The 23,467-nt window shown below is 37.5% G+C and overlaps 1 protein-coding gene across 1 annotated transcript in view; it reads left to right on the top strand.

Annotated features, from left to right (window-relative positions):
- The window catches only part of LOC139114347 (AT-rich interactive domain-containing protein 2-like), a 53,802-nt gene that overhangs the window by 9,020 nt on the left and 21,315 nt on the right, over positions 1–23,467 (top strand). The window contains exon 4 of the mRNA XM_070676019.1: positions 13,357–13,502. Within this exon, the coding sequence (XP_070532120.1) occupies positions 13,357–13,502 (146 nt within the window). The remainder of the gene's footprint in view (positions 1–13,356; positions 13,503–23,467) is intronic.

Raw genomic sequence — 23,467 nt, 5'->3', positions numbered from 1 at the left:
ATCTGGGAAACTGCATATTACTGAGATTTTAAGAAGACCAGCCAAAATGCGTCGCTTTGTTGAAGCGAAATTGATGCAAGTAGTTTTGTGTTACCATAGCAGTGGGGTCAGAGAGAGGCACATGGACATGCATGATTACTCTTTGATTGATAGTGACATGTGATGTACAGATGATGCCCCATGTCTCAGGCCAATAAGAGATGATTGAGCTCACAGGGATGTCTTCAGGCTCGCAACGTGAAGTTAGAACGTTCCTGTGAATTTTCAAAATGGGATTATCTATTCTGTATAAGCTTGGGTTAACCTTGCCTGAGCTATTTTGGTAATGGTGGCACCGTTTGTGTTAAAACTCTTTGAACGCCAAAGTCAATTTTTGTCACCTTTATAAAATATGCCCCAGTCAAATTTTTTTTCAGATTTTTGCCAAAATTTTGGTGAAAAACTGTAGCAAATGAAATGAGGTGTCCATTTGATCCAAAATTATCAAAAAAATTACAGTAAAATTCATAAAAATTTGTAAAATGTTGCGCTGAAATTTTGGTGGGAAAAATTACAGCACTCATAGGGTTAAACCTCTCAGGCCTGAACCCTAAATATGTGAGGGTGATTCAGGTATTGTAGCAGTAAGTGAGGCTTGAAAAGGTTAATTACATCCTGAAAACCTGGCTAGGGTTATATCTGCCTCCGAGAAATACTGTAAGGGTGCTGAATATTTTTACATATTTCCTGATTCACACAGGTGAAAACAACCTACACCAGTAAACAGTATGCATGCTCACATGCCATAAATGTTTCTACACATACATGTATGCATGGCGCTACTTGCATACTCTTGCTAAACCACAGGCATATTTCTACATAAACACAAAGTTGTAACCCAAAGTGCTGTACCTTACAGGCAAACAACACAATTTGTATACCAGAGTACATCAGTCTAATGATATCACTCTCTTACCGATGTACATGTGTGTTGCAGTGTAAAATGTATAGCTTCGTAAAATTAAAAATCTAGCACTTTTGTTACACTTGTTTCTGTGATGGTTGAAAAAATATCATTAATTGAGCAAAATTAATTACATTAGGGGTTATTAGACAAACATTATTGGATGATCTGTGAACGATACATCGTACAGTTTGCAGACACTGGAATTTGACTGTACAATTCACTGAATACATTTGCGACAGTTCCTGTAGTAACAAGACTGCTTTATATTGACCTTTCAAACACCCCTGTAGGTTTGTGCACCACTATTCTTTCTGAACACAGTGTATGCTTCAGTAAAGTTCTTGTAAAGTTATCTGGGTCAGACATCAACTGTGTCTGGACTTGTTGGGCTGCGCTGCTGCCGATACTGTGCCGGGTAGTGGTTAGGTATGCATCTCACATCTAATGTTTGCACACATAAATTAGGGAAACCAGAGGAAGATATCAAGATTGAAATCTTAAAAAGAATTCTATGGAACGTCTTGAGGGTTTTACTGCCACATTACTGTACTCCCATTGGATATTCTCAGCCCCAGATCCAGGGTTAAAAGGCCACTCACAATGTACAGAGTATCACATAGACAACAATGGGCTGAAACTGTAGAGTAGAATGTAAAAGGTTAAATATTAACTTACCTTAAACTGGCAACACAAATGAGTGTTGTTTATGTACTGTATGAGCAGGTGATTTTCAAATGCATTGTGTGCTGTCAAAATGGTTCTATCACTGAGTCAAAGTGGCTGTAACCAACTGGGATAGGAAATTTCGTGAATATGACGACAAAAATTCTCAAAGTATTGTGAGAAAAGCTGAGCCTGTAACATATCCCAAACTTACACTACACCGCCTCTGTACCAAACAGTCCATGCATACGATTTAAACAATATATATAAATACATTATAAATACATCTATTTAACCCTCTTTATGAATCCTAGTAAAAATGTCTTTTTGGTGCCATTCATACTGTTTTAGAGGTGAATAGGTAGTACCTATTGCAAGGCTAATGGGTAGATCGTCCATGTAGCCGACACGAACACGAAGTGTCTGTTACCGGCTACCAAAAACTATGAAAAATAGTAAAGAATGAGCTACAAAATCACTATCAGTTTTAAGTTGCAGGTAGAATAAGTCTGTGCCTTTGTAAAAAATACTATAAAAATAGTAGAAAGTGAAGAACCAGCTGAAAGTTAGTTGAGGAGACCTTGACCGCATATCATTTGCATCTCATTGTCGGCTACATGGACTGTGTGCCGGCTAATGATGGTATCTGTCCAAGTGAATTCATTTCACAGAAAGTCATCTGTGGAGGTACTGAATTTGACATTATACACCTGAAGAGGGCAGGAAGTGAAGCCTTCCATGTATATATTGTGTCTGGCTTAGGAGGCCCTTTCATAACAAACAAATAGCAGTTAACCCCCCAGAATAGTATTGAATTGCAATGTGGCCTGTTGTGCCTCAGAAATATTGCATGGCCTTTGCTAGTGTCCCCAGGTTCCAGGAATACTGTACATGTAGGTTCATATCATCTCGGAACAAGGTATCAACAGGTCATCTTTCGCATGATTTCATGATCTCAGGAGCAACAGAGTTGATGCATAATTATTTTCACTCTTGGAATTCTGACCAAAAATGGAAATTGTAGATGTCTCTTAAATGTAAAACACTATGTGGATGTCTTTGCTACTGCAAGTCTAGCACTGAGACTACATATTTTGGTTCAGTATTTTGAAATTTTTTTAGCCAAGTCGAGAGCCGTTTAAATACTATGAAAACAACAAAAACAAATTTGAAACTACGAAAGCTTTTTCGGTCTGCTCATGTGTATGTGTTGAAATCTGTGGTCAAGTTGTCACTTAGTCCATGAGAAGATAAGCCACCATTGCACACCTCCAGTACATTGTACACACACTCCCTTCCAAGCTCTCAAACTCTCAGTTAGTATGTGCTTACAGTGCACTGAGTCTGCAGGTGAGTTGTGAATGAAATTAAGCCGGTTGGCCTGCCTCTCAAATACGCAGCATGGAAAACACTGATGGATTGGTAAAGAATCTCATCGTACTAAGGATGAAATGAATGTTAATCATTAATAATCATGGAGGACAATATGATCATAATCATAACACGGATATAATATGCATATTATGCCATATACCTGAGTTTTTGGAAATGCAGTAAATTAAAAGTCCACATCATACTAGATTGAATTTGTATAATCAGTGTGCAACAAACGTTGAAATTACGCAAGAATTATAAAAATAGAAGTGAAAATGTGTTGCATTTTGTATAGTATATGATACTAATGATCAATTAGGCAATGCATTATGAATGGACAGATGTTCAATGTCAATGCCGATGAGAATTTTCCAGAACATCTCATCACAGGCAACATATACATAAATCAAGTAATAGGAGATGGCATTATCAAACTGATAAATATTAACAGACTGTACAGTGGTCTAATAGCGGAGTAAAAATCGGATTTTATGAATAGGTGCATACTATTTAGGTCTCCTACAGTAATTCTGAAGGTCATTCAACCCCTGTTCATCACACTTACCTGTGTTCACCATCTGGCAGTCGTACCCAGCTCTCTAACAGAGGTTTTACAATCATGAAAGGTCTCAGATAATTGTTCTCATACAAATTAACACCAAGTTGGATATTCTACAATTTGATAATTTTCAGTAAAAGGGCCAGTAATGATGATTTTTTTCACTTTTTTTTGTTTTGAATGTCAACCATAATTTCTTGTTCTACTCCCCAAAGCATGTTGAGATACACAGTATTCAGCTTGTCAACTCAGCCTGTACATATGTACGCTGCATTGTTATTGTTGACAAGTGAATTCTGGTCCGAACTAGAATTCAAATGTAAACAATAACAGTGCATTTTACATATAGACGTAGTCTGGCAGAGACCCTGCGATTCGAGTTCTTCCCTGTCGGAAGATGCACACGCCCTTCAGAGACCCGACGCGAAACCCAGGGTCTGGACGTTCTTGCAAGCAACCGGTCGGATTTCTGCCTGATCCGGGAACTCCACGCATCCGTTAATAAAAAAATGACAAGTACCACAGCCAAATAAAATTGAAATGAAAAATAAAAACATACTGCGCATATAAGTCTACCAGCTACTAGTAAAAGTTTTCTCCGCCCAGTTGGAGAGTGTTTCTTTTGACGACACTACCCTTATGAATATTCATACCCTTGCAAAAACGGACAGTCGCTGTGTCTGGCAGCACGTGCTCACAGCTAGCACAGCGTAGCCTTCGAATGCAGGCCCATCGTGGGCGCGTACAAAACAAGGCACAGCGACTGTGGAGAGACTAATATAGACGTTATATTGGCAAACTAGATATTGGGTGTTTCAACATTCTTTGGGGAGTAGAATAAAAACTTGCACTAGATATGCAAAAATAAAAATACAGGCAAATTCATCCAAATATAGCATTACTGGCCCTTTAAATGAAAAGAAATATTTATAACTAAAAAGAAGTATGGTGAAGCATATGAGAATATCCTTCAAACACATTTACTGCAGTGTGTTGATTTTTGTCAATTTGCGTTGTAGATAGGTACATGTATATCTACTCCATTTTAAAGGACCAGATTTTGCTATCCAACACGGTGTTATAGGGTTTTGCAACAGAATAGGGAGCGGGGAAATGTTTATGCCAGGGTTCCTCCAGTCACAATGTCATCTACATGAAGAAACACATTTGTTACTGTGGTTCCCAAGTATCTCATATTGTTGGGGATGGCACGTTAGACACCTTAGTAAAAAACAACAAAAAACTTTTGAAAAGAGGAAGGACAGAGTGGCTGGTGAGAGGTCAGCATAACACAATGTATTTAGCGTGCATACCAGTGGAGTAGTCATAGGCTACAGTGTACAGGTACGTGTAGTGTCACTTGTATCAACCTGATTGTTGAGGAGGTACAGTTGTAAGCTACTCAACTATGGGACACTAGTTAAAAGACCTATGAACGTACATAATGCACGATTGTAGCCAGTGGATATTCTCTGATAGATAATGACCCATTTTCAGTCTGTTTCAAACAATGCTCATTGATAATGCTCATTGAATATAATTATATAGGAAATTGAGAATTAGATGTGTACATGAAGGAATGGCAAATTCTCATAAAGTATAGCTTCCTCCATATACACAGGTATGGTAATGTTATTCCGTCACTGTGTTGAGTGGCCCAAACTGTAAGCACACTAAGTGACCCAGTTTGGGTCATACCGGGTGTTGGGCTGTGGTATTGTTAGATGGAAGGTAGTTTATATCGTAGTACATTGTACTGCTTTTGTGGGAAGGGGATAGGACCTGCATTGACGGTAGAGGCATTATTGTCAGTCAAGACTTTTGCTAGTCATTGAAGTTGCCAGAGTCAGCTGAGGTCCAACTTTAACCACAAAGAATAGAAAGGTTTCCTTAAGCCAAATAGAAAGTGCTCAGTAAAGGTCACTGGATTCATTAGGCTGTTTTACAACAGAGGCCACAGGACAACTATGTCTAGTGCAGCAGATCACGATTTCTGTAAAATTACTTCTGTGTTGTGTACACTGTCATTGTTCTGTGTAACAGTCCAGTTCCTGACTGGGTGTAGAAAATGTGTGGTGTTGATTGTCATTACATTCAGATTCATGTCAACAAAAAATGGTGAAGACTTCCCGAGTTTCTTTTGAACTTTCATGGCTTTGGTGCATAAGTAGCAGTTGAGTACCACATTCCATACAACCTCTAATGTTGTGGTTATAACCAACTTTCACTGACCGGCTTTGTTACAGATGTATCGCCATAACATGTAAATAAACAGTTTCCTATTTCCTAACATCAAACATCACCCTAATTTTGAACCGCTAACAAAGATTTCTACCATCAAGGTACATTATATGGTACATCAGCCTGTAATTTCCTTCAGGTACCTGCAACGTGTCCAGTTTAAAACACAACAAACGCTCTTCGTTCTGAAAACCATTCCCTAGTTCATTTGGCTATATGTACATGTATGCAAGAGTAAACATGTGAAGTACTGTAATAAATTCATATTGCTCAGAGAGGTCAAGATAATTTTGAGGGGCGAGGATTTACCAATTAGTAATATTTCTGTTATCTGCACGACTTTCGAAACTAATTGATAAAGCCTAAATTTTGTTGAAGTAAACGGGAAAAATTTTCAATGCATTACTGTATACCTGTTCACATTACATGGATGTGATTGTGTCAGCCCTTGTTTTACTTGGTATTTAAATCTGCTGGTATACAAGTACGGCATGGCTGAGGACAAATTTGGCTTCAGTAAATGAGTTTAAAAACAGTTCTTTGATACAGGATGCAAGGCATAAATGGAAATATGCTGTGAAGGCTGTCCATTTCCCCTGCTTCTAAATGTATAAATTATTCCACATTTGTGCAGTAATGAATCCAGAACTGAAGATGACATTTGGTCAACCACATGTATGTATATAAGAATTTTGGTGATTGATTGATTGACAACACAGCTGTCATTTTGTGAGTAAAGAATGAAATTGAAACAGTTGGAGTTGACAATGACTGAGTGAACGTGTCGTTGAATTGAATATTAATTTTTACCCTTTGAGCGCCAAAGTCAATTTTACTAAAATTTTGGTAAAATTCTGAAGCCAATAAAATGTTATGTTCATTTGATCCGAAATTGTCAAAAAAATTACAGAAAAATTCATGAAATTGGTATAATGTTACACAATAATTTTGGTAGGAAAAATTGCAGCGCTCAAAGGGTTAAATAACGGTGTTGCTATATTGTCCATATCAGATAGCTGTGTTTCCTCTGGCTTCTGAAATTTTGTAGTAAATTTACGAATTGGGTATTGAAACTTTTAGTAAATTTTGAAATTCATAAGTAAACTTAACCGTTCCAATACGGAATATCATTCAATCAAATTCAAATTAAGTACAACATGTGCTTAGACAGAACTATTTTGAGGTTTGGGGCCTTCAGCCCTCAATCAACTAGCTGCTTCCTTGCATTCGTATATTTACGAATCAACAATGAAAAAAATTAGTAATCATCTAAAAAATTAGTAATTTTCGAATTTGAGAGTGGCAGAGGAAACACAGGATAGTCAAGTACAGAAGTTGACAGACATGAGTCCATTGAAGTGATATCGTTTTCTATACATCACAATTTTGGAAGGAAAATCTGTGTTACTCCTCTGCATGTTCCGTTTATGGTCACAAGCTTAAATAAAGAGGGAAAAATATGACGAGCTTTCACGGAAGTGAAAGTTCGCTTTTACTTTCTATAGTGGTCTTGCCCTTTTCAAGCTACCGTAAATCATGTGTTAACTTCTAGTGCAGAAGTTACATGTACATTCACTGCAAATTTGAGGATGTTGAGTAACTTCACGTGTAAAATAACTGCTGTGACTTGCGGAAATGCTGTTTTGTTGCTAGTAATGTTGCCAAAACAACAGAAACAGTATTTTAAGCACAAGCCCCTTTATACAATGTAAATCTGATCAAGAACATACATGTATACACGTATGTACATAATATACAATCATAAATATGCGAGATATTTCACACAAAGAAGTGATATAATAAACTACTGAGGTGGAGTAATACTGATAAGGGGAATTTTCAGGGAAAAGAAGCAGTTATAAGCCTTCGAGCGCCAAAGTCAATTTTTTTCCCCTTTATAAATATACCCCAGTCAGTTTTTTCCCAGATTTTTTGCCCAAATTTTGATAAAAAACTGCAGCCAATGAAATGTTATCTCTATTTGGTCCAAAATTATCAAAAAAATTACAGAAAAATTCATAAAAATTTATAAAATGTTGCCCTAAAGTTTGGTGGGAAAAATTACATCATTCAAAGGGTTAAACACATTTTGTACATCACATTGATTTTTCCAAAGCTTTACATAGACAGCAGATCATACAGGCTGGGAATATGAACTGAGAATTGACTAGGGTCACAGAAGATGAAAGGTCATTTAGATAGAATAATGAGGCATGTGACTGAGAGATAGATGTCATCGGATGGAAATGGTTTGATTGATTACTGCGGTAACTGTGCTGAAGTCACAGTGTACATGTAACTGTTAATAAAAGATGCTTTTCCTACAAAGCAATTGAAACAGTAATTGATCTATGTATTCAGGCCTGTGATTATATGAAAGCTGTTCATTGTGCGGAGATCTTTGTCTGGAGGTTCACCGACCTTGTACATAGAAAGGCTGATGGCTGTTAAATGTGGTGCCAGACATACTCCTGGTAAATGCATACACTTATCGCGTTTTTGAATTTGATTCTGTCTGCTTGTATTTATGTACGCATGTGTGTATTTGTGTGTGTGAATGAATGTCTTTTGTCTAATCGCTGGATTCAAAAACTGTTTTGAATTGTATTGTAAATCAAAATTACATCGCCTTTTCTAGGTCTTATTTATATTACCTTGCCCGCAAATGAAATTGTAACTTCTAGAATGTGAGCTTGACATTGCAATGAGAAGGTCAATAGTTGATTAACATCCGTTTGGTTGTGTTGATCTAAGTTATGATTGATACAAAGTAAACTGCTTCATGGTCAGCAGGTGTGACCTTATACCAGTCAAGCATCTTGGATGATATTTCCATGTGTATGTGCACATATGTCTACATATTTATTTCACTGAATAAATAATATATTATTAATCCTCCTGCCACTAGATTTTATTGAAATTCATTTGAACTCCGTTGTTGACCTAAGTGGCACCTCCAAAATATTAAAATTCAATAGCACATGGAATTTTGAGTTTTGAAAAATAAACTTCACCTCTCAGATTACAGCTGGGCATTAAGTACGTTCAGACTGACGACTTTGCGTCGGCCCAGGTCCCGACCAGGCCGGGGCCGACGTAAAAACCCAGTGTGGACACGCTGAGTCGGCCCTGGGCCGACTCAGTTTGGTCCCGGTTAGAAGGGGGGTTCAGGGCCGACTCAGGGCCGACGCAAAATTTGGTCCGACGCAAATCGCCAGTGTGGACACGTTACGTCGGCCCTGGTCCCAGTTGACCAGGCCTCCGCTATGGATCGAAGTTGAACTAGTCACCCTATTCGCACAAAACAAACGACGTTTGAAACTAAAGTTTACACCTATCGAAAGTTTTCAATCCAGTCTTTACATTTTAATATCATCCCATGTACGCTGAACTTCCCACCAACCTTTGTTCCGCAAACGAGACCATGTCATTCGATTCCACAGTGCACGTAATAGACTAGAGAGAGGCATGTCAAAAATGCCGCGCACTGGTTATTTCTCCACCGCGGTCTTATATATATACCATATGCTCATCCAATAAATGGTGAAGATCTCTCCGATGATTAAAAGGGTGAGTGGTAGTCATATTTGCCCTTCTTGTGCGTAAAAACACAGGAAAATCATGAACAGTAGAAACAGCGTGCCATATTCAAATGCGCCATTTTGAACTTTGACAGGTCAGAGGTCACAAAGGAAGGTAAAGTTACGTCGGCCCTAATTCTGGTACCGGTAGGTGTGGACACGGACCAAATTTAATCCCAAAAGGACAATTATTTTGCGTCGGCCCAAATTTCAGTTGGGTTGCCAATGTGAACAAGATAACAGCTGGGCATTGAATGGATTACATCAAATTAAATGGAATGTGCTGGTTATTTGGGACTGAGAGTTCATCAAAATGGGGTTACTTTCACCTCAATTTAACTCCGTCATTGTGAACTGTATTACTGTAAACCCCTCGGGAGCAAAGGGAATGTGGCAGTTTTCGTGGTACAATACTTACTGTTATTGGTAAACCACAAGTAATGTACAGTCATATGTAGCACACTAAAATGCTAACATTGGTAAAACACGTTCACAATGAACTCATCTGAGGGAGATCACAGTAAACCCACTGTCAGCATTGTGTTGTATTCTATGCAAACCATCAATGTTGCATTTTTACACAAGATCACTCATGGAACTTTGTTGCTTTTCACTTTCTGTTGATTGAAATACTGTACCCCATGTCTTTTTAGCTGGCATTTTGTTTTGGCCTATTCAGCTAAGTCTCTCAATTGGCTTATGGAAAATGTCACAAATTTAAACTTTTCCCGATATTTACCATAGTCAGAATGTCGTTTTTAACGGCAAATTAAAACTTGCTGATTGCAATGAAAATCTGAAAACTTTTAAAAAAACAAGCAGTTATGGAGTATTTACAGTAAATTTGCAATCAGTCATCACACAATCTCAGTCCATTGTTTATAGACTCCACAAATTTTTACCTACATGTACTAGGATTGTTACCTTGTGGTATAATATTCCAGTCAAGGCTATACAGGTGCAATAATCTGGACATAAAAATATATTGTCTTGGTAAACACCCCTTCTTTTCTACTATACTTATACTTGCTGCAGTGACTTACACTTCCAGTGGTATATGTATATAGGTCAAGGTGTTTTTCACCTATTCTCTGTACAATGAGACTGTCCTTTGTTGAAGGAATAGTGCAATACCAATAGACTATGTAAAGTATGTTCCAGTATTATGTTTTGAAAATGCCCCATGTCACTTGCCATCCATAATAATTGAAAAAGGCCAAGTGAATTTTCATGTAGGGAATTAGCCATTTTTAGTCTTTGATCGAAAAGTGGAATAATCACCGTACCGTGTATACATGTACATGTACATGTAATGTATGAAGCCCTAGACAAAAATGAAAAAACCTTTTCCCTTCAGCTGCTGTCACTGACATTGCCTGGAAATTTCAACAGTCAGACTGACCAGACAGGTCTGGGTTTGTTGGTGTAACCTGACCTTCCCCTGACCTATAAAGCAGTACTCAAACAATCATAAATGAATGATGTAAGGTCATGGTCGTAAAAGCCACAGACATTGTCACACAGGATCACTATGAATCAATGCCACAACTGACCTGTAATGGAGAGAATGAGCCAGCTTTTGATGGCAATCTGATGTCTCTCAGCAAGTTCTCGTCTGGAAAAGTACAGCATGTGCAAGAGCACTGGCTAGCAATTGCTGCAGTTTCCCAATCAGCAATTTGTAACTACGGGGGTCCTTGAACAGAATTTGAATTTTTCTAGTCTATATTGCCTTGGTATGGATTCTTTAATTATGGTGTAATATTTTAAATGGATTCATTACTGCTTTCACAAGGCAATACAATCATGTGTAAGTGCGATAAGTTTTAGTGCCATGAAAAAGCACATGACCACTAGAAGGATCACAGTACATGAAAGAACCCAAGTGGCAGTTAATATACTTTTAAAATTGGTGTGAAAAGGTTAAAGACAGGATTCCATTTGCCAAATTATGATTTCAGTGGGCTGTTAATTCAATAATGAATATTCCTGATCAGAAAGCAACCTGTATCACCAACTATAAAATTCAATAAAAAAGATATACAAATTATGGATAAATGCAGTGAATAGAAGCTTGTTTAAATTTACAAATTGTGGATAAACGCGATGAATGGAAGCTTGGTTTACTCATGGCCACTTAATTTCTTACATTTTCTGCAATTTCTTCTGCACTTACATAAGTTGGCATTAACATGAAAGTAATCCTGCTAAACATATCCCATTTTACATTTTGACTATCAATTCTGGAAGGTTTCCACCGTGTTTCCAATTTCATTCTTCATTGTTTGGCACGCGGGGATTGCAGAATTCTCTTTGCGCCATACCCAGCTTGAGTACAATATAATGTTCACTTTCATCTCAGGTGGCATGAATAATTCCCTCAATTCTACAAAAAAATCCCGCAGCTACTCAATAACCTTATTGCCGTGTTCATCCTTTAATGACATGCCATACAGCTTCAGGTTTCCCTCGTATATTTGCCTTTTTATGGGAATTACATGATTTTAGTTTGCCTTGAACAATTCCATTGTGTCACATTTCAATGAAAACCCACCCGTATCTTATCAAATGTACACTTTGTATTTCTCATGACATAATTTACATTGTACAATTTTTTTTTAATCACGTTATATACAATGTTATCCACAGCTTGGAAAAAAAACCCAGAAGTGTGCCATTTGCATAATTGTGTGTAATTTGCATGTAATGAAAACTCAATGACATGCTTATGGTAATTGTGATTGGTGCTTACTGTAAAGTATACATTTAAGAAACCCAATTAAGGTACATTACTCATGAATATTCTCCAGTGTTAATGAGTCACCATAATTTAGCAGTACTCAATACATTTTTCAAAAATGAATAATAATATGTCATACTTTGAGCATTAGATGCTCATGAGAGGATGAGTTATTAATAACGTGAATGATATATGTATATATGTATAGTTTGTGTATGTAATAATATACAGAAGAAATTGACAGTTTTACTGTACATAGTGCAAAACGTGAGACAGGTAACTATTCTTTTTTGATAATGAATCATTTGCATAGAATTGTAATACTGTAACAATGCTCACTAGACTTGCTTTTAAGGAAGTACACACTTTGAACGTGAAAGACTTCAACCTTTGCTTAAACTTTTCATGAGCAAACTGTAAATTATTCCTTTGAAATCTAAGAAAAACATCTGTAGTCACTGTGCAAAATTTTCAACTGGAGGAAGAAATAAGCCTATATTTTCTGTCACATGAAATTTGAGGAATAGTTTGTGACAATTATCTCATTCAAGTGTATTCACATCTTGCTACTTATCAACATAATGTCATGATATTGTAATCTATTATGACTTTATCAGACTTCTCATACGAATGATAGTACAAAACATTCAAGGATATGCAGTGTTGTCCACAACTTAGAAAAACAGAGGCAGACTAATTTACATAACAGTATATAATTTGCATATGCCTTTGTTGTGAAAAATGTTTTTCTGTATAGTTATTAACGTATCTAAAGAATGCTAAAATAAAGAGAGGTGTGGCCCATCCTCTCAAATGCCCTGTGTCATTTTCCCCATCACTGTTTGTGGTTTCTCCTGTTGTTTTCTCAATGTTTGATTCTGTGTCAATTAAAGGTATACTGTCACCTGTTCCAATTTTTGCCACAGTTACCACGGAAAGAGAAAATCTAACCAATCACAGATTTTAAGCGGGTGGCTGCTTTTTAAAAACAGCGCCCTCATATGGGCATTTTGAATACTTAGGAATGTCCCTTTGATTATATATGGGTATATTTAGATAACAGGTGACTGTATACCTTTAAAGTTGAAACCAAACCAGTTTGAAAATATCAAGCTAAGTGCTGCGGCTATTATCGTTGCCTTTATTTCTATTAGTTAATCACAGCACACAGCTAAGACAACAAAAATTCATTTAGGTACGGGTATTGGACTGTCGAAACTTTATAAAAAGCAAATGCCATATTTGTCCGTAGGTATCTGGAATTATATGAGAGGATAAATCATTTCGGTGAGGATGCAGAAGAAGTGCTTCAGTCCCGAGGATCAAGACCCTCTACTCCAATCAGTGGGGTATCATCCAGTTCCTATGGTTACGCACAACAAAAGCATGGAATTCCAGGTACATTTTCCCATTCTGCTTAATTCCAATTTCATTGACGTAATTACGAATTGTTATATCGACAGCTGTGGTATGTAATATGCAATGAAATCTTCAATATTTCGTCACATATAAACTGAAACACAGTCTTTGTGTGTTTGCAGTTGTTTCAGTATCAAAAAAAAATGAAATAGCTTCTTAAAAGCAACCATAACTCAAGCAATCAATGTAACATGTGATATGAATTATGATGTATGCTCGTTGTAACCCCAGCATAGTTTACACAGAGGTTTGCGGTTCATGTGTGCAGCTGGCTGTCCATTACAATTTGATGCTGGTAGATACCATACGCCAGGCATTATCATTGCTATCAGCATCTGTTTTGCTGTGATACAAATTTTGTTGTCCTCTCTTTCGGTCTTTCTTAGCTGACGTTTCAAACGAAGACAAAATTGACAAAAATAAATAAGAGACTTTGGCGTTGTCTTTCTGAAAGAGTTACCTGTGATTTTTTAGTTGAAAGACAACAATTTTGTAAGTTGACTCCAATCTGTTATTGATAAACTTTACCCCTGCCATTATTTAAGGCTGTTTTGTACAGAATAGAAGAAATCAGCAAAATTTATAAAGGGCTAGTACCTATACCTTTCAATGAGTTTTCTTACCTTTATGTTTTTTGATGGCAACCATAAGTTTCTTGTTCTGTTCCACAAAGCATGCTGAGATACACAGTGTTCAGCTTGTCAACTCAGCCTGTACATGTGTAGACTGCATTATTAATTTGGCAAATAAATTCTAGTTTGGACTAGAATGGAAAAGTAAATAATAGTGCATTTTACACAAACGCTGTGTAGACAATCTAATAAATAGTTAGTGTTCCAACATGCTTTGGGGAGTAGAACAAGAACGTGCAATTGATACAGAAACAAAATAGTGAAAATATCACCAAGTTACAGCTGCTGGTCCTTTAAATAGCTTGCTGTCATGCTGTCCCAATTTATATTACTTTTGCAAGTTTTAACTTGACCTTGTGCGAAGTTAAATGTATGTCCCGCATAAATTCAAAGTTAATTTTGCTTAAAATGAGCCATGCTATATGATTTTGCCACCCCTACTTTATCAAATAAATGCATCACCCCAATGAAACGACGCGGTTAAATATTATTAAAATGCAATATGTTGTGCGACTTTGAAGTTAGCTGCCATTCGGGTCGTTTCGGAATTCGCGGGCATTGCCACCGGAAATGACGTAACTAATAGAATGTACGAGTGAGTGTGTTCACCTCGGCCATAGCGAATGCTTACCGCTGTGGCTTCAACATGGTGAGAAGTTACGCCTTTGGTGGCTGAAGTAACTGCAGCCATTGTCAGTTTATTGCATTTTAGGATGATGTATTAGCCGCATTTGACAAAATTACAAGAAAGGGTCGGAAAAGAGGCATTCAGACAAGCGTTTTCTGCGGTGCACATTTTCGAGTGCCGTATATAATAAACACGGTTCGGAAGCCAGATGTACGGTAAGATAGACTTTAAATTCCCGGAGTTACTACATCGATTATGTAATCGCAATGCCGTACCAGTACGACCATTGTCACCAGAAAGCTTCGCGTGTATCATCATCAACTGTGGACAAGAGCGAGAACAGCAGCAAGACTGCGACAGGTTGCCCAAAACATGTCAAGGATGCGGGGGCCGCGGAGAAGTATGGCCGTGTTTACATCCCCAAGACTGATCGCCGATTCAGATGCTTTACGAAAGTGACTGTAAATAAATAAATGAATACAAGTACTAGATCCATGCATGTGTGACTCTATAATTAGTAACGTTAGGAGATATCTAATTTTTATTCCTAAAAAGTTTACGTAGTGATTGACTGACTCTTTGCGAGACTGAACGATAGGTTGTGTATAATACAGCACGGCGCTGCCAGTAACAGTGACACAACGTGTAGCAAAGAAGTTTATACTGTTGACGAAGCAGTCGCGTTGTCGTCATCTGTTCCCTTCTGCTCGACTAAGTCTCCCCTAAAATATTTTAGCTTCTTTGAGAATTTCGCAGTCATGAAACAATGAACACTGTGCTTTATATCGCTGACACTTAATCAAGAAAAAAAACTGCGGAAGCGTAGCTGATCACTCCGTCCACAGACCTAAAACGGATGCTCCGTCACAGAAATGGCCGGCTGAGCCGCCCGGCCTCGGGTGCCAGTGTGCCCGATATTTACATCATGTCAATTTTAATGTATCTCTTCCCGAGAATTTGGCTAGACATGTCTTTACGGTCACATATTTTTAAAAGTGCCAATGTTCATGTGAGGTTTTATAACGCCAAACTGAAGATTTTGCGCGCGAGAATACTACCTTTGGTGTTTATGCTAACATGACCCTCAGCCTGTTCCACTTCCAGCTGTTGAATGATAGGAAAGATGTGTGCTATGAACGGTGCAGGTGGACAATTTTCAACTTGATCTCTACTACATTTATCTACAAGCGTCATGGTGTAATTCAAATTTTTATATACAGATTTTGAACGAGGCAATTTGTGTTGAGAAGTAATAATAAGGTGGGATGGCAACTCCAGACTTATATTTATATTTTGTTAGCTTGCGGTTGTGTGTACGGTAGTGCACTGGTGTGTTTGACTGTGGTCACGGTGGGCTTGTCACTGACGCGACGGTCAACAAGAGTTCCGCTCTTGTTCTCGTTTAAGTTAAGGTTCCGACTGTTAAAATTTGCAGGCCTGTAAATTCTGAACAGCTTTGTCATATCTTCTGTGACGATGATATTCTCAGTTGCACTGCTTTCACTCATGAAATTATCACTATCTCCATAGTCAATGCACGAAGTCACCATCACCCATTCTATTAGTGACGTCACAGCTACTTACGCCAAAACGGGGCGAGCTCGGCAATTTCCGGAAAATGTCGCCATGATGGAAATCGAAAAGTGCAACTTTTCCCGTGTTTTCGTCGAAATAACATAATACAACCGTCTAAAAACCGCTCAAATAAGCTTCAGTTTGTGTGTAAATGTTTGTTTTATTAATACCAATTTCATTGACAACCAGAACTATAGTATATGCCCAAAGTCAAACGAAAAAGTCTCAAAATGTGGCAGGACTCACCCTGTGCGAAGTTAAACTTAATTTTCACCCAAATGTGAGTAATATGTGGCAGCTGTGTTCTCACAGCAACCCAACAGGACTGCAACAAATTCTTTGTATTTCCCAAAAGAATATTCCTGAAAGAGGGCACTGCTGTCGCAAACCATACACAGAGTCATGGTTGCATAGATCCAGAAGTCAGAACAAATCTTTAGGATGTCTGATTACAGGCTGGATGTGTGTAACTGTAATTGAAGGAATTTTTAACTGGTTATTAACAAAAATGCAGTTGATAGCTGACTATTAAAGCTCAATCATGCCTATTGATATTTTTGCTAACACGGAAATTAATCTGTTTTATGTCAATAAGGAACATAATTTCTTTTGTTTCATATGGCTTAACTGTACTTGTGCTGTGATTATTCTATCCCTTAAGTTGTGTGATATTTTCAAATTACTAGACCCAATTTGCTTTCATTCATTGAACAGATATCGTTGCAGTCCTAAATTTAGTATGTATGTTGTTTTTGTATCCATTGCCATGTCACTAGAGAATTTCAAACTTGAACAGACATGTTGTGTATTCAAGTTAATCAACATATCATTTCCGACAGCAGATGATCTTGTTTGCGAGTTTTCATTGTCAAGATGTTTCCGTTGACCATATGTTGGTTTCATTTGACTCCTTTCTTCAGCCTGTTATTAGCCACTCATCTTTGAACATCTGATACAATCAATATGCTAATATACAGTACGGTATTGTAGACATCTCTATTGTATAGGAACCGTAATCTGGTGAACACAGTGAAGTGTCTTTGTCACTGCAAAATCTACTAAATTTTGTTTCAATGGGTTGACTTCTTATCCCCTGAAACTATTTGCCTCTGAATGTGTGTTGGAAAGCTAGTAAATACAAGATAACCACTTGTAACCCTTTCGCACCCATTTTCCTGGATGTATAGAGGTCCAACCATCATGTCTAAACTTGGGGAATCTACCAAGTGTGGTGATGAACAAAGGGTCAACCCATGGGCAGATTCAACCCTAATTTAATCTTTTTATACCTATTTCCCAGTGTGTATGTCCAGCTATCCTTTTTAACCCTTTGAGCACTGTAATTCCCCCCCCCCCTTCAAATATCAGGGCAACATTTTATCAATTTTTATGAATTTTTCTTCAATTTTTTCCATGATTTTGGACCAGATGGACATAAATTTTTATTGGCTGCACTTATGACCAAAATTTTGGGGAAAATCTGAAATAAATTGGTTAGATCTGAAAGACATTGTTGGCGTTGTTATAAATGTAACAAAAATCGACTTTGGCACTCAGAGGGTTAAACCAGGGGAATCTACTATAAAAGTCTGGTGATGAAAAGGTCAACCTGTTCAACCCCAAAATACAGGTCCACCTGGGTAGTGAACAAATTGCATATTCATCACACAGGTTTTCTTCTAAAGTGCACACAGAAAGTGTTGATAAACCAGACACTAAGGTTGCCGATTCATTTAATCATCGGTTAAAAAAACCCATGAAAGTCTCTCTTGTAACCCTATCGACCTATTTCCCTGTATAGAGGTCCATCCATCCTACATTTCAAGTTTGGGAATCTACCAGTCGTGTGATGAAAGTATCAATCTGTTCAATCCCATTTCCCAGTAAACAGGCTCACACTCATCATTGATAACAATGGGTGGAGACCAAACCGTGGCGGTTACTTCATAAAAAGGGTTCATAGATGAAGTTACGTTTGATGACCATAATATTTTTGTACTATGTCATTTTACCAGTCCATTTCTATTTTGTTTAAAATAACATTCATGTATTTCAGCCAGTCCAGTACACAAGCGAACGATTTTTGGTTTCTAACCAGAAGGAAATCGCAGATCAGATTCCAGTTATTCCACAAAGAGGAAACTCAACATGTTGATTCAGATCACCACCTTTTGAGAGTGAAAGAGATGAAAAATATACATGTTGAAAAGAGGAAGGGAACGGCAATGCTTTCTCTTTGTACACATGGCTCATACTTGCAGCTACAAGAACTTATTTCTAACCCTGGTTATAAAAAATAATGATGTTGAGGTTTCAATACCTTCTGGCAGGAAATTGCTGATATAATTCACAGATATTTTGAATTTACCCGGAGAGCTATTGATTAACCAGTGCCTAGATCAAAGGAAACTGGCAAAGCATTCATACTATAAGCTGATGTAATATTTGAATTGGAAAAGCTGATTTATAGCACTGTGTTCCTGTGCAATTTATTAAAGAGCATAGTTAAAGTCTAGAGTCTTCCCCGACTTCTGTGTTCAGTAGGATATCGGTGGAAAGGTATTCAAGTTTTTCACCCAGATTAATTTCATCAAATGTTTTGTGGTTGTCCATTACATTTCCTAAAATATGAAAAATTCAACTTAAATGCAACTACAAAAAATTCGCATGATTTTTTATGAGTCAAAAGTATGCACTTTTATCCAAACCGTTGATATGCAATGAGCAGACGACATATTAATCAAAAGGAACATGTGGATAATAGTTTAAAGGGAAACCTAAGTCCAGCGACATTGACCGTTTATCCCTTCCAAAATCACCCTTGAGTAAAATGCAGCTCAAATTTGCAACATTATTGCACGCGCTGACGACTACGGCGCGACGAAAAGAGAAGTTGAAGTAGACGACATTTATGGAAATGAGCCCGGAATTCCATGGGCGCGAAAGGGCTCATGGGAGAAGCGTGAGTGACGTCATCGGCGATACAGACGATTGTAGCATGCAGCTGGAGGAGTACTGTGAACAGTTCAGCGCATTCGTAAGACGACTATGGGGAGTTCGGGCAGCGATATTTCTGACATCGAGTATTACTTTTCCCTGACTGAAATCAAAGTATGCTAATTTGAACCAAGATATGTAATAATTGGACAGCATCTCAAAACATCTTTCATACCTTGGTTGTTTGCGTTTTGTGTATGATTCAGCGGGGGGAGTCACTGTGCTTGTACAGACCCCGAACTGGATTGGAGAGACTGAGTGACCCTGCGATCCTTCAACGCTACGTTTCTAAAACAGAGTTTTCTGTATCAGTCCAGTGAGTCGCTTAAAATAATTTTTGGTTCGTGAAAGATACGGAATGATTGACTGATTGCATGTGTTACCGTGTAAGTCGAGCTTGGCCAGATCTTTAAGGTTGCAAAATCTCCGATATGTATCGGAAAATATTTATTCGCGATTTGACAAATCTATTATAGTGTCGTCCATTTTTCGAAAGCTGGTGTCGAACTTAGGAAGTCGGGCTTACTCAGATCTACAGAGTGATGAAATCGCGGATATAATGAATATTTGCCCGCTATTTCCAAAAATAATATTGTCTTAAAGCATGTTGTAAGGAATGTATTTCATACAAGACCAGCCCAAACTCCCGATGATTTCCGATATGTCCTCTGTTCAAGTCCCGATCGCCAAGTAAAAATGTTTACATGTAAAGAATGTAATTTGTGCAAGGGCCTCCCGAGTCTCGATGATATCCGATCGGCCCTCTCGACGAAGTCCCGTGTGGACATTTAAAGAAAAAAATATGCTTTACATGTAAAAAATGTATTTCGTGCATTAATAAATCTAATAATGTAAAACATACAGTATTCTTGACTACCGGCCATGGATGCTATTTTTGAACTAAGAGTCGGACAGAGGTATTCGGGTGGTCAGATCTGTTAGGTGGTGAAATCTCCGATATACATCGGATATTTACCCACAATTTGACAAAGTATTGACCACAATTTGACAAAGTATTGACCAGTATCAGAGTTAAAGTCCTAAGTCGCCGATATTTATCGGATAAATATCCGTGATTTCGTAGACCCGGCGTGACGACACCACACAGTGCAAGTAAATCTAGGATCGTCTGGTATCGATATTAGCCTAGGAGTTCCGGCGCAATTGATATTTATCGGGTAAATATAATATCAGCGATTTCTCAGACCCAGCGTGCCGAGACACAGTAGGCAAGAAGTCATTCCAGTATCTTGTAATATCAATATTACCAGGTATAGTCCCGAAATTGCCTATATTTATTGGTTATATATCGGAGATTTGGAAGACCCAGGATGTCAAGATAAGAGACGCTTTGTGTAGTTTCGTCTTCGGATTTTAGAGTCCCGAAATCGCCAATATTAATATTTATCTGGTTAAAACCGGCGATAGTAGGCTGACTCAGCATGTCAAGATACGAACCGCATTGTGTGGTATCGTCTTGTATCGGTATCAGAGTCCCAAAATCCCTTATAAAACAATTATCCTGAAAGAATTAGAACATAACGTTTTTTCTTTTACAGATTTTAAAACTCGCCCGACTTTCTTTAGCCACTGTCTTCGAAAAAGCTGTTCTGTGGGAAGACGGTAAAAGCTGACTCCGTTTGTTCTTCCTTGAGTGATTTTTGCACTCAACTGAACAACAGTTAATTATTTTTTATGCTACTGAGCATTAAAGAGTCGTAACGTGCAGAACTGCACTCCTGCAGTCATAGACTCCAATGCTTTGGTAGGCTGTCACACACGTTCGTGTATCGCCGATGACGTCACGCACGGTCCTCCCATGAGCCCTTTCGCGTCCATGGGATTCCGAGCTCATTTCCATAAATGTCGTCTACTTCATCGTCTCTTTTCGTCGCTCCGTAGTCGTCGGCGCGTGCAATTATGTTGCAAATTTGAGCTGCATTTTATTCAAGGGTGATTTTGGAAGGGATAAACGGTCAATGTCGCTGGACTTAGGTTTCCCTTTAAGATGCTAATAGTTAAATAGGCTAATTCAGCAAAGGTTGGTATTAGCTCAACTATTGTCAATGTGTTAAGGCTTGGTAAAAAGATGTGTCTATCCGGTAACCTGACCTACCTTATAAAACTCTTACATCAAAACTTTATTTCACATTTTGATAAGCATGCATGATTTTGCAATTTTTGCTGGCTCTGAAGTGGTTGCACCCCATTAGAATAAAACATAAAAACAAACAGTTTGGTACCAATCTGCCATATATTTCGTGAATACATTTTTTTGCCTCAATGTGAACCTGTAACCCCTGAGAAGAAACAGTTAAGTTTGATGTCTGTAAATACATATTTGACCAAAAGACATAAATATTACTTTGAAGTTTCATTAAAATAGAACACAAAACCTAACCCTTTCACCACCATGGTTTAGCCCAAACCCATTGTTATCAATGGTGAGGGTGGACCTGTCTACTGGGAATTCGGTGTGAACAGGTTAATTCTAAAGGAAAGTAAACTTCTGATTTACACTTGATTTACACTATATAAAATGAAATTGAACTTCCATTGACAAAATGGACAACAAGTTTATGAATTATAATTTGCTTTCAAATTTTTAACTTGAAATATGTGAACTATAGTACATTTTGGAAAGTGAAAATAAAATGTAGGCAAGACTTTCCATTGATGTATGTAAGGCAATACACTCCTATAAACAAAGTCTTAAACTTTAAAATTTGCTGAGGCTGCTCAAGGAAACTTTAAAGTGGTGATTTTCAGTCCTTTGTTCTCACTTGAGTGATTATTGACATTAACCATCTATGTGATTTAAGTCAATTGTTCACCTTTGATGTGTATGTACTGTGAGTCAGTTTTAATACTCAGAGACAAAGCTGATAAAAGACCTGCCCCTTTCAACAATTCTCTCTGATAATCAAGAACAGATATCAACAGTCATTTTGAAAATTTTGGGATGTGAGAAACAAATTATCGAAAATTTACCAATATTTGAAATTCGAAATGGCGTCCATACCATGTGTGTGGGGAAAATTTATACTTTCAAGTTCAGTCACAAGGACAAGATGGTCCAAGTAAGGCATATTCAACCCTTATTAAAGCAAGTGTGCTTGTCGTTGTCTCTTTGTAAGACACAGAGATAGTTTCATATGAAACTTGACTGTCTTTTGTACTTACATGCTTTTGCTAATTAGCAAATAGATTTTCGGTACTACCATATGGAAACGTGGATACATCTATTAAATGACTTAAAGAATTCAACTAATGAGATGCAGTTAGTCCTTCCATAACTCACTCTTCCCAAGGAATGTAATCAATAATGAGGCATGTTACATGGATTTGTAAAAGTCATGGGAATAACAGTGATATTTATATAATCTCTGATATCAATTAAAAGATAACTTTCACAAGAAGGTACAGTTGTATTCTTAATTTTAACACAATGACCTGTACAACACAGAAAGTCATTAAATCATAGTAAAATTCTAAACTTATTAGACTTCTGGCAAACACAATTTTGATCATTGCATGCTAAAATTAGACAACAATATGATATGCCAGGTGTCAAGACAATAATATCATGGTAGCATTGCATTCTGGGTAATTTTATCCTCTTGAGATCAAGTAGGTGCAAAAGTTGTTATTACGATGGAAGTCACAGCATCATATTATAACCTCTCTTTTTGTGTTCTTTGTTGTCGAGACATGAAATATTGCTTTGTTTACCTCTGCAAGCTTCATTTTATCACTGTGTTCATGTATTCTTTGTCATCAAAAAGTACATGTATTATTGTTGCGTAATTTATCATCATTTTCCCCAAGCGTCATATCTCATGGTATTATCTCTTTATTCACTTTCTACAACAAATTAATCTTGCTTGATTCCATTTTCTAGAAAAAAATCATCTTGTACTGTTCCATTCAATTGACTAACTTGTCACTGTAGTGCAAAAAATTTATTGTGAACAACCATAGATGGTAAATTAATTCACCATCACTGGGAAAAAGTGACAAGAATACTTGCGACAATGTGAAATAATTATTTTTTATTCTGAGAAAGAGCCATCTTGATCCGTAAAATTATCTCAGCAAGTGGTAATATCAGG

Source organism: Ptychodera flava, chromosome 2 (genome assembly GCF_041260155.1).
Source record: "Ptychodera flava strain L36383 chromosome 2, AS_Pfla_20210202, whole genome shotgun sequence".
NCBI classification, from domain to species: domain Eukaryota; kingdom Metazoa; phylum Hemichordata; class Enteropneusta; family Ptychoderidae; genus Ptychodera; species Ptychodera flava.
This window is presented reverse-complemented; position numbering and strand designations above follow the sequence as displayed.